This window comes from Fusarium verticillioides, chromosome 4 (genome assembly GCF_000149555.1).
Source record: "Fusarium verticillioides 7600 chromosome 4, whole genome shotgun sequence".
NCBI classification, from domain to species: domain Eukaryota; kingdom Fungi; phylum Ascomycota; class Sordariomycetes; order Hypocreales; family Nectriaceae; genus Fusarium; species Fusarium verticillioides.
The window spans coordinates 511,963-528,846 of record NC_031678.1 but is presented as its reverse complement, the minus strand read 5'-3'; the positions used below and the strand labels follow the sequence as shown (position 1 = coordinate 528,846).

General features: G+C 49.1%; 8 protein-coding genes across 8 annotated transcripts; 4 read left to right on the top strand and 4 right to left on the bottom strand.

Annotated features, from left to right (window-relative positions):
* Positions 1-207: 207 nt before the first annotated feature.
* FVEG_04498 (hypothetical protein) lies at positions 208-636 on the top strand (the record flags this gene model as incomplete). The annotated part of the gene is made up of 1 exon (XM_018892281.1): positions 208-636. One exon carries the CDS (start codon positions 208-210, stop codon positions 634-636), a length of 429 nt encoding a protein of 142 aa, XP_018748950.1.
* A 480-nt stretch (positions 637-1,116) lies between these two features.
* Positions 1,117-2,756, bottom strand: FVEG_04497 (hypothetical protein; the record flags this gene model as incomplete). The annotated part of the gene is made up of 3 exons (XM_018892280.1): positions 1,117-2,318; positions 2,370-2,516; positions 2,580-2,756. The coding sequence occupies 3 exons, from the start codon at positions 2,754-2,756 to the stop codon at positions 1,362-1,364; spliced, it is 1,281 nt and encodes a 426-aa protein (XP_018748949.1). The 3' UTR covers positions 1,117-1,361.
* A 704-nt stretch (positions 2,757-3,460) lies between these two features.
* On the bottom strand, positions 3,461-5,698 carry FVEG_04496 (hypothetical protein; the record flags this gene model as incomplete). Its single annotated transcript, XM_018892279.1, has 1 exon — positions 3,461-5,698. The coding sequence occupies one exon, from the start codon at positions 5,696-5,698 to the stop codon at positions 3,461-3,463; it is 2,238 nt and encodes a 745-aa protein (XP_018748948.1).
* A 2,371-nt stretch (positions 5,699-8,069) lies between these two features.
* Positions 8,070-9,895, top strand: FVEG_04495 (hypothetical protein; the record flags this gene model as incomplete). Its single annotated transcript, XM_018892278.1, has 2 exons — positions 8,070-8,564; positions 8,616-9,895. The coding sequence occupies 2 exons, from the start codon at positions 8,070-8,072 to the stop codon at positions 9,795-9,797; spliced, it is 1,677 nt and encodes a 558-aa protein (XP_018748947.1). The 3' UTR covers positions 9,798-9,895.
* Positions 9,896-10,373: 478 nt separating this feature from the next.
* Positions 10,374-11,072, bottom strand: FVEG_04494 (hypothetical protein; the record flags this gene model as incomplete). The annotated part of the gene is made up of 1 exon (XM_018892277.1): positions 10,374-11,072. One exon carries the CDS (start codon positions 11,070-11,072, stop codon positions 10,374-10,376), a length of 699 nt encoding a protein of 232 aa, XP_018748946.1.
* Positions 11,073-11,422: 350 nt separating this feature from the next.
* Positions 11,423-12,271, top strand: FVEG_04493 (hypothetical protein; the record flags this gene model as incomplete). Its single annotated transcript, XM_018892276.1, has 1 exon — positions 11,423-12,271. One exon carries the CDS (start codon positions 11,423-11,425, stop codon positions 12,269-12,271), a length of 849 nt encoding a protein of 282 aa, XP_018748945.1.
* A 2,143-nt stretch (positions 12,272-14,414) lies between these two features.
* Positions 14,415-15,298, bottom strand: FVEG_04492 (hypothetical protein; the record flags this gene model as incomplete). The annotated part of the gene is made up of 2 exons (XM_018892275.1): positions 14,415-15,176; positions 15,230-15,298. The coding sequence occupies 2 exons, from the start codon at positions 15,296-15,298 to the stop codon at positions 14,415-14,417; spliced, it is 831 nt and encodes a 276-aa protein (XP_018748944.1).
* Positions 15,299-15,628: 330 nt separating this feature from the next.
* FVEG_15489 (hypothetical protein) lies at positions 15,629-16,252 on the top strand (the record flags this gene model as incomplete). Its single annotated transcript, XM_018904617.1, has 2 exons — positions 15,629-15,682; positions 15,731-16,252. The coding sequence occupies 2 exons, from the start codon at positions 15,629-15,631 to the stop codon at positions 16,250-16,252; spliced, it is 576 nt and encodes a 191-aa protein (XP_018748943.1).
* Between the last annotated feature and the right edge of the window lie 632 nt (positions 16,253-16,884).

The following is a 16,884-nucleotide window of genomic DNA, read 5'->3' as shown; positions in this document are numbered from 1 at the left end:
GTTGTTGAGTTGAGTTGGGAATCAGAAAGGAAGGAGGATTGGCGGTTGAGGATGGTGCGACTCTCAGGCAGCTGCCAGGTTGTGGGCAATATCAACTGATAACAGCCCTTGGCTTTCAACATGAAAATACAGCCTTTACACAACAGGCCAGGCTCTTACATTTACGGAATCATTTTCATTCTTTTACTTACGTGCCACTCGTTCATTATGGAGGAGCAGGAGCATCAGCGCAAATCAACCCAGAGAAACCGAAGCACGGCCAGCAGACTACCTCAAGAACCCGCCCCAGACCCCTCCAAGGAGCTCAAACAGGCCATTTGCAAGGGTCAATCAGTTCCCCGGAGACAATCCAACTACACAGCAGAGACGCCGCTACATGTTCCTGCTCTTCGAGCGATGGCTCTGATAGAAGAACTTCGCCGTCAATTAGTGGGAGATGCGCCAGAGAACACAAGCTATCTTGGAGTCTTCTACGAGAAGACCACTTTCCACGATCGGATCATACTGAGAGAAGCGAGAGTTAGACCTTGCGGTCGACTTCTTCATGTGGCGTTACAACGGTTGACCCTCACCCTACCCTCTGATCTCGGAATACGATACTCACTGTCTTTTATTAGCTCCAAAAGCACCGAGTGATGTTACGCTGCAACAGAAAATGTGGCCATGGTATCCCGATGATATTGTCGAATGCCGAGAGAATTTCGAAAGAGGATACGCAATACTGCGGCAACTCTATGACAAGCCACTCGACACTTGCAATAGTATCGGTACATTGCGTTACCCCTGGACAATGGGTCCCGCAAGAGAAAATACATCGAGAGTTCAGATTCCGCAGAAAGACTTACAAAATGTCACTGCGGAGGCATGGATGATGGAAGCGACAACTCCGGACAAGATGAGCCCTCAGGTCGCGAGTATCCTCCAGTCTTTGACAAACTTTGACCTCAAGGTAGGCTTGGCCACCTCAGGAGAGACATTCCTTTTATCTAGAGCCCATGAGCGCGGCCAAGATGGCTGTTGCGGGATCAGTCTCAGCAACTCGGATTGGGAGTTTTGTATCGATATTATCTGGACAGCGTTTAACCAAAGTTTGGATATGAGCATAGCGACCGTAGTTACAGCATTTTGTATAGGTCATTTCGCAAATTCAAGTTACTCTCATCGTATTTGTGAGATCATTGTAACAAATACATCTGGGGAGGTGGCTAAGGGTGTCATAGGGGTATTAAGTGAAGCCCCTGAAATGACAATGCCTAACATTCCATTGTCCACAACAGCGATATACCACCAGTACATAACCGTCCAGAAATCTCGACTTCCAACAGATATGTCCCCCAATATGGCTCAAAAAATCAACTGTCCTACCAACCCATTTCGCCTCCGTCCCAGCCCTGCCAGGAGTTCGCACACGCTCTCTCATCGCGTTTGAAGCAAAGATGCCTGGTAGAATCAACGACAGTAACCTTGACCTGCCTGCAGCGAACACCATCATGCTCCCCGTTCTCACAGATGTTGTCATTCCATGAACCAAAGCTGTATCCATACTTGACGATATCTTCAACACAGAACCATGAGTTCTCATGCCCTGACTTCAGGAATTCTTTGAAGCGCCTGAAGACTCTGTCGGATTTCAAGTGATCAATCATGATCTCCTCCGTCTCGAGATCAAAGTTTTCGTCTTCCACGACTGGGAAACAATCAGCGAGCAATATAATGCTATTCGAAGGGCCAGCTGCAGGGGTCTCTGGTGGTGTTGCGGCGCGAGCCCTGATCGAAGAGCGGCGTTTTTGGCTTGGTGGCGGTGTGGCAATGTTTTGCACATGCTCGTTGGATTTGTTTCCGACAGGAGAGCACGGTGTTGAGGGTAGCATATCACCTAGATCACCAGCCTCATCGAAGCTTTCGTCTAAGGTGGTGGGGGATTCTCCAGTGTATGGATCTTGCGCTGTCTGAGTGGCCTCATTCTGTGATTGCAGAGAAGCTTCAAGCTCACGACATCGCTCTTGAGCCTCTTTGAGAGCGGTCTTGCTCTCGTCCAGGTTCTGATAAGCATTATTGTTGTCGCTCCTCAAGAGATCAATCTCCAGGCTCTTTCGAGCATTCTCAGATCGTTCTTTAGCCAGGGCCCTCTTCTCCTTTCGGAGCTCTTGTCGCAGTCTGCTCGTTTCATAAAGCGCTGAAACATTTTCCTTCTCAAGCTGTCGCTTGGTGCGCTCGAGACGCAGGTTTCGACTATCAGTGTTGAGAGTCTTCTTTTTGTTGGCGCCTCTGCGCGTGAACCCTTTTCGTGCCGGAATGACGGGCTTTTGAGGATGCTTCTGGTGAATGAGTTAGCTCTGGCGCTGCGTATGTTTCTTTCACTGACTTACCGGAAGTTTATTGCTTTGGAGCTTGATGCTTCTCTTGCGCGGTTTCTTTGACTTTGTCTCCAAACCCTCCAGGTATTTGGAGTGGCTGTTGAGTTGCTGCTTCATCTCCTTGAACTGTTTGCGGTCTGGAAAGTCACCGAGCCTCTTCTAAAGGCGCTGCATCATATGCTCCAGGCGAGATTGATCATTTCCCTCGGATCTATATCTTACGAGCTTCTCATCGAGCAGCCGCTTGGAGTAATTAGTGTCTGTCGCATTCTGAGCGGACTCAGTGACCCTTTTGAGTTCTTGAATGGCTTTTTCGAGAGGCGTTTCATTTGTGCGCAAAAAGGAGCCACGGACTAATTTGAGAACACTTCGTATTTCTGTGTCCAGTTGTAGGTCCATTGTTGTTTTGTTGAGATGTCTCCTATCACAGGCGACTTTTTGTTGTTTACTTTCGAGCTGAGAGCGGATCGCACTGTGAGGACACTAGCAGGTCACGTGGCTACCCTCAGAGTAGACAGTTATTGTTGAGCCTCAACTGACCATCAAGCAACTTGAGAAGTTGAACATAGAATCGAATCTGTCGCTATAGGTATATGAGAGCCTTATATAACTCATTGTTAAATGGTTTATCTCATTTGCTTCGACTTCCACAAGAGTTCAGCGACATCCTCGTCCATGGCGCCCTCGGGCAAATGCCACTCGGACTGGTCTCATTATCCACTTTGCCAATCTAAAGATATCAATGCCAAAGAATTTGTTTGCGTCTACGACCAATTCGCCGATGTGATGGACATTGGTTTGACACGACGCTTTGCTGGGATTTATCTACTTCACATTCACCGATTCTACTTCTCTATCCAATACAAACATTCTACCTTCACTCATTTCGGAATCTATCAAAACCTAGACTGCGCAAACTTCTAAACATCCAAGACCTATAAACTGGCATTGCATCGAGCTACCCAAGTAAATGACAACCATAAACATTCAACCAGACTCAAACTCAAACCCGCCGTCCCATTTCGAAAGGCCTTACATTCATTCCTTACAGTCTGTACACTAACGACGAACAAGATACTTACACATGCCAGTAAAGAGTACACTCATTTCTGAACTTCGTCGGGATTCCGGTGAGACTTGTGAACCCGACGTGAAGGGCCAGCGGCCCCGTGCGTCTTGAAAGCTTCTGTCCCCCCCTGCACCTCCTGGTTCCAGTCTGCCCAAAGCTTAGCGGGGATCCAGTTCCAGTCAGAAATCTCGGTTCTAGTCCTCTGTGAGACTCGAGATGCTGTAGTATAGAACCCAAGGAAACGCGAGTCTTTCTCCTTCTCAGCGATGTATGCCCAATCGACCAGATTCAGAACATCGGCCGTGCAATCGAGCCGTTCTCCAGATGCAAAGTCTTTTATGTGCAAAACGTCGCCGCGTTTCATCGTGACTATTCCGATCTGGTTCGAGTACGCCTTGATGAAGTCCCGACACAGCTGGTCGTAATCATCTTCCCTGATTTCGAAGTCTCTGAGGAAGAAGCCATCGACAGAAGGCATTGCAACACCTTCACGGGCTGCCAAAGCGGATATGTTTTGCCTATAACTCATCCACATTGACCTCGCGAACGTAGAGGCTGAGATGCGGCCATCAATGATCTGTGAAGCAGTGCTATCGGGACAAAATCCTGAAGCGTGCTTCGCCCAGAGGGCCTCCATCAAGCCCAGCTTGGACCACAGCGTGCCGTATTTAGCAATAGTGGCGGTACTGCTGAAGCCAATAAGGCTGTCAACCTCCCGGCTGACATTTCTGTCGTTGTCTCGCCAGTCGACTTGGATGAGTCGCTTCATACCGACCCAAAGAGCCGCAAGCAGGTGCATCTTGAGCTGACTGAGTTTTGGCGCCGATTCAAGTGCCGTGGCATATGCGGCCTTGCCATTGTAGTTTGTAACCTGGTTCAGGTCGTGGAAGAACCTCTCACGGTTGGCAGGGATAGCTGTCCCAAATGTATAATTGAGCCCGATGAGGCCTTGGAGCTGCAAGCGTTGCTGGGTTCGATCGAGAGCAGAGTTGATATTATAATAATCAATGCTATCCCCATCGGCTGTGGCAGAAGGGACTGTGTTAGGAGGGAGAGCAATGTCGGTAGCCATCGCGTTCTCGACATTCAAGACATGGCTAAGAATGTCAAACGTCTCATCAGGCCAGTTTCCTAGATCCGTCCATGCCGCGACAAATCCTTCGATCTGCTCACAGGCAAACTTCATGCGACGAGGAAAGTCGACGTCGGGAGACGTAACGTAATCATAGGGTGCATAGAATCGCACAAACCTGTCATCGATGTAGAACCACGAGGCCGCGGATATCTGGGCTTCGCGCTCTCGCTTCGACAGGACAAGTGTGGCTTCAACTTCGTGACCAGTCTGCCGATCCAAGATACGTCGTTTCCGTACAGGACTCCCTACTATGTGTACACTTCCAGAATACTCAAGTTTGAAGTCGGTCTCAAAGGTCTCGGGAAAGGAAATCAGCATATTCTCATTGCTGGACTGGATGATGCCTAGAATCCCGGCGTGGATTACTTGAATCTGTCTGAAGTTTTCGATGAACGGGTCTCCGCGCCATTCATCAGGCATAAGATCCGCACCACAGAACGTGATGATGGTATTCTTCTGATTTCTGCCATGTCGCTCGATCCACTCCCTGATGTTACGCAGTGCTTTCTTCATGTTCCGCGAATCAACATGCTGGGGGGCGTAGTTGTCTTCAATAGGGGGTATTTCATAGAACCGGACGGAGTGAAATCGCTGGAACAGTTTCAAGATGAATGGGTGGATGGGCTCAGGCGACATGGTTATCAGCCTCATAGTGGTGCCTGGGTTCTGCTGGTTGAATGTGTTGGTGAAGATGGTCGCAGCGTTCAGTGCCAGGACAAATTCCGCACTGAAACCAGGGTCCACATCCATCAAGAACGTTGTGAACGGAAAGCAGAAGAACTGGGAAGCTTGGTTCCAGAAATTCTGGTCTCGAAAGCTCTTGAGAAGAGTGAAAAGCTCGCTGTACGTATAGACTACCACATCCGATCTGACTGGGTGTCCAGTACTTAAAGCTTCCCGTACGGTTGTGCCGACTTTAGGCATCAGGCTCTTGTCCATCATTGCCTTTTTGCTTTCCGCGACGACGACAACGAGCTTGCAGTCATGTTCAAGTCTCCACCTAAACAATTCGGCCGGGATCTCAATGATGTATCCCCTAGCGGCCTCGAACTTGACGTGGGCGAAGATGCTCTCATTTGTAGGATCTTCAAGGAAATCGTTAAGATCGCGGGCGAGAAGGAACAAGTCCCAGTCCATTTTGTTTGCTGCCGCAGGTAGAAGGACGGGGATGAGGTCTGATATTGCTGTCTAGTTGGCCCCAGACTTGGTCGGAGCATGGCTTGGTATTATACATCTTTCGAAAGCTGGTACTAGTAGAACAAAGAAACCCCAAAGATTTTTAGACCAGATTTACCAAGTTCGAGCCGCACCGATCTGCCGGATTGTATTTCTTTGCGGTTTAGTATAGTGTTGACGTGGGATGCTGCAAGTGGCGATGGGGCGCCTCCAGAACACTCATCGTTCATGATTCCATGAGTATGAATCTAAGCCTTTTGAACAGTCCAGCGAGTCCATTTCAAAAGCATATACAGAAGGAACAGAAACAAATTGGTAACCATATAAGCATCAGTAGATGACTCTTTGTTGAAGTTGGCGCCAATGTTGTGGTAGCAGCTTTGGGAATGTTTGCAGTACTGGACTATTGTTAGTTTCTTCCCTTGTCAATTAACTGATGTGTACTAACTATTTTCTTTTGGGTCTCGCCATCTCCGTCGCTATCAGTGTCATTCAGATTGATCATCCTTTGTCTGGACGTTGGGGGTGGGAGCAGGGATCACTTGTTGGTTGGGAACAAAGGACTTGGTCTCATGAATGATCACTCCCTGTCCATCCGTGACAATAGCTTCGTACCATCGGGGAAAACTGGCTTGTGTGTTTTCCAGGATGTCCATCTCGGCGATCTCGTGCTTATTGTCAAAAGCATGCTAGGCCTTGGTCGACATTGTTGCAAATCGTACGAGAATTCCAGTTCCTCTTCTGAAGCAGGCCCAGCATATACAAAGCCCTTGTCGTTCCCTGCCGGGGGTTTTGAGCAGCATTTATCACGGCGCAGTATTGATGCCATAGACTTGTCTCTTTCGTGGAGCTTCAATGTCCAGCTGTATGAGCCTGTTGAGGTTGTTGAGGACTGCGTGATGCCAGAACCCTTCATACCCAATTGTTAAGATGACCGGTGCGATACATGCCGGTCTCTGAAGGATCCAGACTTCCTTATTCGGGTCCTTGAGTGGCATTTGCCGCGCGAGAAAAGTCGCAGCCTTTGCTCTGACTTGGTTCATTGATTGGAGTTTGTTGCAGCTCTCAAAAGTAAATTCACGTACGAATAACTCTGTGACGAATTTAGGCATGTATCCAGTGATTCAGGATGAAATCAGCCATACCAGAATGGGAAGAGGGTGTCGGCTGGTGGTACATCGTCCATATAATGCCAGGTCCCGATATATGAGACAACAGTACTTGAGAGTCTAGGTACTGCTCAGCGAGGCGATAGACCCATAGGCGTTTTGATAGTATTCCAGAGGCGAGAGAACTGAGCAGGCAGTTCCCTTCTGTTCTTTCTAGCGTTTCGAAATTCACAGAAGGTGATTTCTGGCTATGATACTCGTCTGCGGAGACTGAGTGTACGGTCTACATGGACATTGAGTTGTTTCTGGAGGAGGCAATAATCAACCAGGCCAAAGACCAAACAGGAAACTTCAGATATCAGCATGTCAAACGTGTAAAAACATGAAATGGCAATATAAGGATCTCACATACCCATCGTGTTTGCTAATCGTCATGCGTGTTGGAGCTGAGCAACAAGCATACGCCATCAGCCTTTCTTTCTTTGTTCCGTAAGTTCCATGTCAAAAGTTCAACATTCATTTGCTTTGTTGAGTCTAGACAGGTTAATTTATTCGGACTCCAATCAAACACTTTCGCCATCCCGATGAACAAAAGGCTGTGGAAATAATTGCAGCGCAGACTATCCCCCCATCTGTCAGTGCCCTTCCGAGTTAACACTATCGTTGAAGGCCGAGACCAGTTAAGGGGGCTAACTCGCGTCTTAAGGAAGCCCATATTTGAAATTGGTTTGCGCTGCATTGATACCAAAGCGCAGCCCCTAGCCTCAGGCCAGAGCCTGGTAAACCCGCCTCACTAGTGGGCCTCTCTTCAGATTTCCTTTCACAACCTCACCACCAACATCCGCCCTAAATCGCACAACAGCACGCACAGACAGATCAAACACGATCACTGCGAAAACGGAAAAGAATGGATGAAAGTCATTCGCCGCCAGGCGAAAGTTCACAGGACGCGCGGTTGCCTGTAACTCCTCAGAATCAGCACTCTAACGCGGAGGGCGGAGGTCGGGGATGGGAGCCAGCTTCTTCCCATCGACCTCGAGAACCACAGCGTTTCTACTCCTAATCAAGCACAAGCACCTCCCATACGTAGAGGGAGAGGGAGACCTCGAGGGTCCAAGAATAAAAAGACTCTCGCCGCGGAGAATGCTCTCCGTCAACCGCAGAGGCGATTTCCATCGCCAGCGGCAGCACTGGGTGATGAAAGAGACAACCACCAAAGTTGGATGGGTGATGAGTATATTCCCAGCGATTGTGGAGGCTCTCCATACCGAGCTATCGACCGATCACAGCTCGGCCGTGAGAATGATTTGGCATCGCCCGAGCCATATGAGAGTCAAGCGGTCGCGGACTTCATCGAGAGTTATCGAAACTCAGTCCATCTTGCCAGGGAGAAGAACAGGCAACCCGCTACCGTCAGTAGGGAAAGAATCAGAGAAGAAGAGCTGTATGAACTCGCGAAACTCATCGATTCTCACACTTGGAGCCAAGCTCAAGAAGATGAGCTGGTTGTCTCTTGGAAGAGTGGTTTAGTCAACGCTGCAATAATTCGCTTGCCCGATCGCGGTACTTATCTTTCCTCCGTCTTCGAGATCTCCTTTCATCTCTGCAACATGGACCCTCTCTCCCTCATATCAATGTATCACGAGTTTGAGTTCGACAATAGCGGTAGCGATAGCTTTATGCATGGTGGACAAATGAAGCGCAACCCGTTGTGGACGGTGGATTTCTGCGACAAACTCAAGAGAATCATGACACACCCTTTGTTCTAGGAGACAAATGGGTATCGATTTCTCCCCATCGTTATCAGATGGGCGGTCATCTGTCGGGCAGATGACGGCGAAGGGTTCTCTACGGAAGAGGCCCGTATCTTGAGCCACCTCGGCTGTGGCAACCTGGACCAGTTCTCAGGTTCTCCAGTACTAGGGCGCTTTCGCGTCCATCAAGAACAATTTAAGACTTCCGGTATCCCTATTACACGTTACGCCAAGCTTCTCTTGTTGATAGCTGATCTAGTTGGCATGCGCGCAGTACCAACATTAGCTGACATTATACCGGTCAGGACTGGAGACTTGAGTGTCGTGATCAGTGCTTTGGACAGTTTGGATGATTATGGGCTGAAAAATTCCTGCGATTTCCATCATCTAAAATACTGTGCCAGTCAGACCTCGACAATCCACGCCTCAGGACTGGATGAGCTATTGGAGGCATACAAAGGGGCTTGGATGAAGCTTCAGAGGAGGCTCTGCAATGCTGCAGTAAATCAGCCTCCCATACAAGGCGATAAGCTCTATCACCAGGCTGCTAGACAAGGAGTCCCAGCCGATACCAATTTTCCCCCCAAAGCTGCGATCTGGAGTGGCTTTTCTGGCAATGTTCAGCCAGCTGAACACTTTAAAAGGGAGAACAGTCCTCTCCGTCCGCCATTTGGCTCCAATGCTGATGACTCGACCGGGACTATAGTCGATCACAGGGATGGGTTTAATCCATTCCAGGCGTTTCTCACGAACCAGCCCAGCAGGGCCCAGTCGAACCTGCGAAGCCCCTTCATCGCACAACTTGATCCAAGTCCTTCGCAAGAATCACGCATGGGTGGTTCTGAAAACGGAGAGACCACAGCGATTGAGTCCTCTGACGAAGACATGATGGAGGACCAGCCGGAACAGGTTCGCAGCGGTCCTAAAGCTGCAGGCGGTCGTCCAAGAAAGCGCAAAGGGAAAAAGAATGGCTCACGAGACAGGGTCCAGGGGAGACAGTTCCAGACCAAGAAGCAGAAAAAGCACCGTCCTGGGCACGGTGGTCAAACTAATTCATCTGCATCGCAAAGACAGGGTGGAAGTCAAGGAGGAGCTTGGAATGTTGTAGGGAATCAGAAACAGCCTGATTCACCGTTCAATCCTCCAGCTGGACCCAAGGCATGGAGAGAACAGCAAGGGGGGCACGGCACATTTTGATAGATGATAGTTTTAGTTATGAAAGAAATGCTGCTATAGCTGCCACATAACTGGCTTCATAAACACAACTTCGAGCGCCTATAGAAGAAAATGGTAAGAAAAGTCTGGTTCTGTCAGCTATTTTGCTGCATCTCGAGTGCTACCGTGAACTGTATTGCCGTCAGGAACGTGGAGTAAGCTGGCGGTGGAGTCCCGGAATTGTGGATCTACCGCACCGACAGAAACCGGACCTGTACCCCACTATGCCGGAAGTTAATTGACCTCACTTGTTGAACTTGAAGATGTTGTTGTTGATCTAGGCGCCAAGAAACCTCACATATGAAGGAAACAATGACTTAAGGTGATCTACCACCAGAAATCTGTTACATGCTGGTATTTGGGAGAAGAACTAAGCTTGACGTAACTTGCTCTGTCTAACATCTCCAGAAATAGCTATCCAACTCAAACGACCCCAGGTATCCAATCGAGCCCAATCACGACTAACACACGGGTATAACACACACTGACGATGACAAGGGATGCCATCAAGAATAGATGATGCTTCCATAAGTTCTATCGGATCATATAACCACTTCATCACAAGCCTAGACCAAAACTGGCCAGCCACTGCAGCGCTCGAGAGAGACCGTGACCTGTCGCAGGAACATTCGGCTCTGCATCGTGAGTGTCGCTGTTGGTTTTGATGTTCAAGTCGTAGCGAGATGGTAGCTCTGATAGTGTACTACCTCGGACTCTCCGGGGTGTTTGGAGGGGATGATGGATGAAGCAACGGGAGCTTTCATTGAACGTAAAGAATACGGGCTCGGGGTGCGTCCAAGGCCACAAAGGCTTGGGCTCAACGTCTTCCACTGAGCGGATAAAATAGTCAGCAGGATTCAGATTCTTGAAAGAGTGGTTGGGGAACTTACGCCAGAGACGCCAATATTCTTCGTCGATGAGATAATGTAAGTGATCAGTCTCCGCCTCAGTCCAATCTTTTGCTTGGATCATCGGGAGAGCCCTCACAATTCTCGCCCGAGCTTGGCCTTGTACTGCCACTTGTAGGGCTGGGTCCTCGGGCCGTGCCCAAACGAGGTAGGCGTTGATGTACTCTGTTCTCTGAGATTTCGTGGGGTTATCGCCCGGCCACGGCTCCGAGAAGGCTTTGACCTTCACAGCTGCTATAGGAGGCACAAAATCGAGATGAGGGACTGGCTTGTCCTTGTTGAGATCTTCTGTGGACGCTGTGACGTCGGAAAGGGAGTTGGGCCAGCTACAATTTGTAAGCGAGGACATTGTCGAGTTGGAGGTTGGTACCAAGGACTAAGTTGGGAGTTGAGAATAGAAGGAGAAACATTTTGAAGAGATGAAGATGTCTTTATGGTGAGATCTGCCAATATTTTGGTGACTGAGGTGACAGTAGAGTTTGGCAAACTAGGTACGGTAGGTACTCTTAGGTAGCGGGCAGGTGCAGAAGCATTTGGCGCCTTCCGTTTGCTGAGCCGTTTGCCGTTTGCCGCCCGCATCAACCAAATTTCGTCCACCTTTCATCTTCACCTCCGTTCCCCACCAAACACGGTGCTTCTACATTCTTCCTCATTCACCTCAATCCTCATCTGCACAACAACAGGTGCTTTTCCATCGCGATGCCTAAGTCTGCTCCTCCCCCACGTCAGGGCAACTTCCGATCCAACCCCTACGGAACTTGGATCTCTCCCGGCTTTACCAGCCAAAGCAACTATAACCCAAGTCCTGCCTCCTCTCGCTTTGAGGACCCGCCTTTCGGTATGCAGCCACGCGCCTGGGGCCCTCCATCTTTCGGCTCACCCGAGGACCCTTATGATGTGATCGTCCCTCCTCCTGAGTTGGCCCGCGGCCAGCCCGTGGCCCCCACTGCTCCACCCCCTCCATACGGTGCTGGGACTGCTGAGAAGCTCTCTCGAGAGGTCCTTTTTGGGGAGCTTCCGATCTCTGCCGTGGCTGAGAACCCCGGAACACAAGAGTCCCAGCCTGCGGAAGACTTCAAACCTGCTCAGGATATCAAGCCCGCCCAAGAGTTCCGGTCCCTGCAGACCCAACCGCTTCCGAGGCAGAAGCAGCCTCTGAAGCGAGTTGACCGCATGGTCCTCCAGGCTGTGACTCGCAACAGCAAGAAGGCCCCCGACCTTCGTGTTGTCAGTAACAGCTATGGAGGTGGCACTCAGTGCAACGTCTACAGCAAAGTGCCCTCCGTCTCCAAGGCGATCTCCTTCAATGTTGATGACGAGGAAGCGCTCGTCAAGGCCTACCGCCACGTCAAGGCGATGAACCCCGGTGCCCCTGTCGGAGGCATCATGTTCAGCGTTGGAGCAAAGGGCGACGCCAGCCGGGTTGACAGCATCAGCTGGGACTCTTTTGCTGGTCGCTCCGGTCTTGGGAGCAGCTTCTCCATGAACCTGAATGGTGACAAGTTTGAGGTCTTTCGCCGTGAGTTTGCTTCTGCATTGTGCCACTGATTCTATTGCATACTAAAGGTTGATAGCCCGACGCTAAACAGTGCGTCCTCATCTCTCCGTCATGTCTAGCATCGTGTGTCTGCACAGACGTTAAGTTGGAAAACGCACAGGTTACGAACGAGTATATGAAGTAGTATACGAGGCGAAATGACGTACATTGTAATGAAAGATGTCAACAATCATGAGATAGCGAAGTATCATGGGCTAGGGGGACTATTGCTAGGAATAAAACTCCACTGCTGTGCCAATATTGATCACTTCCCGACTTGTGCTGTCAAAAAGGACGTTGCCTGGATTGTGATTGAAGGTGACCAAAATACATTGATTACTTTCATTGAAGTGATTGCCAATTAAAGAATCTATAGATCCCCAGTCACCATCGCTCTGATGCTAAGAATGCCGAGCGGTCCTTCAAGTCAGACAGAAAGAAAAAAAAAAAGGATAGGCGCTGGCGAGGTAACCTTGCTACTTCAAATAGAAGTGACCACAGCAGGATTGTAGATCTGAAGTTTCTTCTGAGACCCAACACTGACCGCCTTGACCAAGAAGTTGCATTTGTCACTTCCAAACTTGCATCCACTTCTTCTCTGTCGCGAAAGTACGAAGACATGGTGCAGAAAAGTCGCTTCGCGTGGTTGGGAAGTGGCATATGAGTGCCAACACAGGTGGTTGCAAGTTGCAGGCAACTGCGAGTTAGGCGGAGCTTGATAACGAGGATTGAAGCTGCCTATAGCTGCAAGTGTCTGCGAAAGACCTTCCGTTAGAAATCCCCATAAGCAAGAGAACAGCTTTTGGCCATCAACGCAATGTTACCTGGACTTCAATTCCATCCATCTTACAATCAACCATGGTAACATCTCTTTCGTGAAGCCATCTATTTTAACCCCCTTTATCGTCAGACTGATCATTTATAAACCACTACATACCAGAGCCCCTTGACCAGAACCTAAGAAAGCTCTCCTGCCCACCAACAGTCCACCGCTATAACTCCAGATTTGGCAATGTCCCCATCCAACAAACGTCAAAGATCACGAACGCGCTCCAGTAACATGAGCAGAGACAAGCGTAGGAATATGAGATAAGCCGTTTTCACTTCCTGCTGATTCAACACAGATGCCTCCTATTAGATTAAGAAGGATAAAGCAGAAGCACTGTACGATGGTCATCTCCGCCCCTTGGAACAAGTAGCTAAGTAAATCCAAAGTGAAATAAACGATGACTTCTCTGCCGACGACTATCCCAGCGACGATGATCCTGCCGATGAAGATAGCGTTTCTGTCAATGGAGAAGAAGGTATCACAACAATTCAGTCACCATCTCCAGAGAATGACGACAGACAACTAACCGAACACTGTTTGAAACAGATGCCATCAAGGAATAAATCCCCCAGAGAACGACGCTCTTAGTTGTTGGGGGTTTGGCAACAATTTGCCTGAGTCGAGTAAGCGACAGGTTCCGGGACGATGTCAAAAACCCAGCTTTAGTCATCGGGAAAACAAGAACAGCTCATGATTTCGAAGCCCAGGGTGCCAAAAAAGGGCTGATAAACAAATATTGGGAACGCTTGGTCTGGATCTATAGAGCAAGCAAGGAGATTTGAGCTCTGCAGCTGGGACTATGCAAATGGACTTTATCGGGCATGGAGAAAGACAAATTTCAGGAGGGGTTGAAGAGGCTTTGGAGTATTCCTACAGCGATTCATCACACAGCGAATAGTCATTGAACTTTGAATACAATATACGAGTTTTAGGTCGGAAAGAGCCTTTCTTGTGATCTTGTCGTGATCTGGTTAAGTCCCTTCAAGGATGAATAGAAGCCTTGAGAAGATCCGTCACCAAAGATACTCTTGCAGGATCAACTTTCATTGTCAGTCTTGACTTGCCGCAGTCGGGTCTTTATTTCCTTCAGCAAAATCCCGACCATTGGAGATTTATGCATGAGTTACATTGTTCTCAACCTTTTGTACAAGGTCGATGGCTGAGACGGAACCTCACGGTGCAGAGTACGAGAAGCACAAGTGAGCTGAAATGGTAAGATTCTAGCTACTATTTTGTGATATCTCGAGTGGCCTTGCTGTCTCCGTTGCCCTAACCATGGTCGCACCCGAATGAATCCTCCCTCACTAGCCACGGCGCTGAGCGAACTAGGCGATTTTGTTCGTGGAATTCTCGATGTCACCGAATGATGTGAAACTGAGGTTACCCTTGTTACTCAGATGCTTCAAGATAAGAAACTCGCAATAGGGGCCATGGAGCGGGCAAGCGGAAAAGATTTTGATCTCATCAGAGAGCTTGCCTTTCTCACAGACCTCTCGAAGACAATGCCATCCAGATTTAGTTCCGGAGTAAACAAAGTCTGCCAGATTTCGTCTTATCTTTTCGTGAGATAGTGACGATTGTGATTCTTGTGCACGACTTAGGTCTTCGATGAAGGGTTTAAGTGCGCCGCAAAAGGTAATGGAGCAACGGATCGTCTGGTTGTTGTATTGTTTGCACGATTGGACAAATTGCATTGCCGGATTTTCTTCTTCATTTCTGTCGGTGTCTGAATCCGTGCGGCGTCGCTTTCGACTGAACTCCTCTTGCTTGAGAAGTACAGAGTCGCGAAGTTCTCGTGCTTTCTGATGAAGCTCGATGCCGTGTCGTTTCACTTCCTGGAGAATTCCTTGCAGTTTCTTCAAGTCCTGTGGGCTCATTGTCGCGCTGGCGCCTGGAGTGGCTTCATTGCTAGCGTTACCAGCCAGTGAGTTCTGGCATCGAAGCGCGGCCACGTCTTCCCGCAGCTGGTTATTCTCTTTCTTGAGCTCCGCATTCTGGGCAACAAAGAAGTCTTGCGTCGCTTTCTGCTCGGCTTTCAAACCGGTGATGGTGTGTTCGGCCTCATGTAAGAGCTGGCGAAGGGACTCCTGTTCGAATATTGGTTAACAGCCCGGTTTGACTGGGAGGTTCATAAACTGACAACTGAGTCACCGTTCGCATCCTGTCCGGAGCCTGCGATAGTGCTGGGAGTAGCTGGATGCGATTTCATCTTTCTTCTCAACTGGCGTTGGAGGGGAACGTTCCTGGATGTCGATGAAGGCTGAAATTTGGATGATGTGGAAGGAAAAATGTCAATTGAAATTCGTGCGGCAGGAGCCGATATCTGGCATAGATGGAAGGTAGTGGAAGTGGCAGTGACTGACAGTTCTCAAACGTTTCTAGGTACCTACAGATACAAGCAGGATGGGCAAACACTTTAGAACCAACTATATGTTTACTCAGGTCTCTAGTACCTCGTAGTAATCTCCCCTCAACTTTGTTTATGTTGCCCATTCCGCTATGTTCAACATCTTGTGTCATCCACCAAAACGCATACATTATGCCGGATCAAGCAAACGCCAAAAAGGCTTTAAAGAGCAATAGCTCTGGGACAGTATGTCAAAGGATCTTATCCATGCTCCTATAACTGACGAATAAGAAGGCGAATTTTGACGAGACCTCCTTTTCTGAGCAGTCCAGACGCGACCTTCGAGAATTGTTCACCATGATCGCACGTCTACAGGCAGAAAACACTGCTCTCCGCGCCACAGCTCATCTCGAATCTATCGCTGATAGACTCAAAGAACAAGTCGAAAAGTTGGAGCCTCCTCAGCCCGAAGAAGGACGAGGCAACCCATTTTCTCGCCGACTTCAGCGCCTCGCCTCGGCCGCCATCGACTTGCCGCTCGATATCAAAGACGACGACCTTAGCATAGACGACCTGGCACTCCTATGCACGGTTCTAGAGGATGAAAAGCGACGAGCTGCACTGCTAAGTTTTGCTGGAGACTCACTCACCTTTCCCGACCTGTCATTTTGTCTTCGGTCACTGGGCGAAGGAACACTAGTTGGCTTTCTTGTGGACGAAAGGGGACGGAGACCTCGTTGTTCTATCCATGGGGATGTAAAATGTACCTGGTTGACAAGGAAAGATGGGCTGATCAAAATGCGACGTGAGCCATGAGGACTCGGGTGCCTCATACGATAGGGGCTAGGGATGGAAGGGGAAAGGGGGGTTTGAGTTGGCAAACGTATCATCTTGGGGATGTGGAGCATCTATTCTATCTTGAGTTCAAGATGAATTTCATTTGAAGTTTTAAAGCACCTTATTCGGCTGCTGGTTCATTTCACTCATTTTTCGATGCGAATGTGCTGCAGGCCCCTTAGACATGGACAAGAACACAAGTGATGCCCTTTCCACAAGTATCCCTTCATTACCTACACAAACATCGGGGACTCTTGCTAACTTGATCTTTAAACAGTGCCCTTTTCTAGCTGTTCTAATGGTCCGCTGGACCTGCTGGATGTGGATTTCCACCTCCCAGCTCCTCCCCAGTATCAGCAACGATATCAGAGTCCGGTGGCCTGCAGACAGAAATGCCTATCCTTAAGGATCTTCTTTCCCCTATCAACTCCTCGCATCTCTCCATCGACATCATCAACACTATCTCCCACTTTTTCATCGAACATTAAAACTTTCTCACAATATCAGCAGAAGCAAGCAGAAACGGCATCGCGACATCCTTCAGATGTTGGAGAGTCGCAACGCGACCTCCCTTATGGCAACAAAGTTGGGCTTCCTAGAAGTAATGGCCG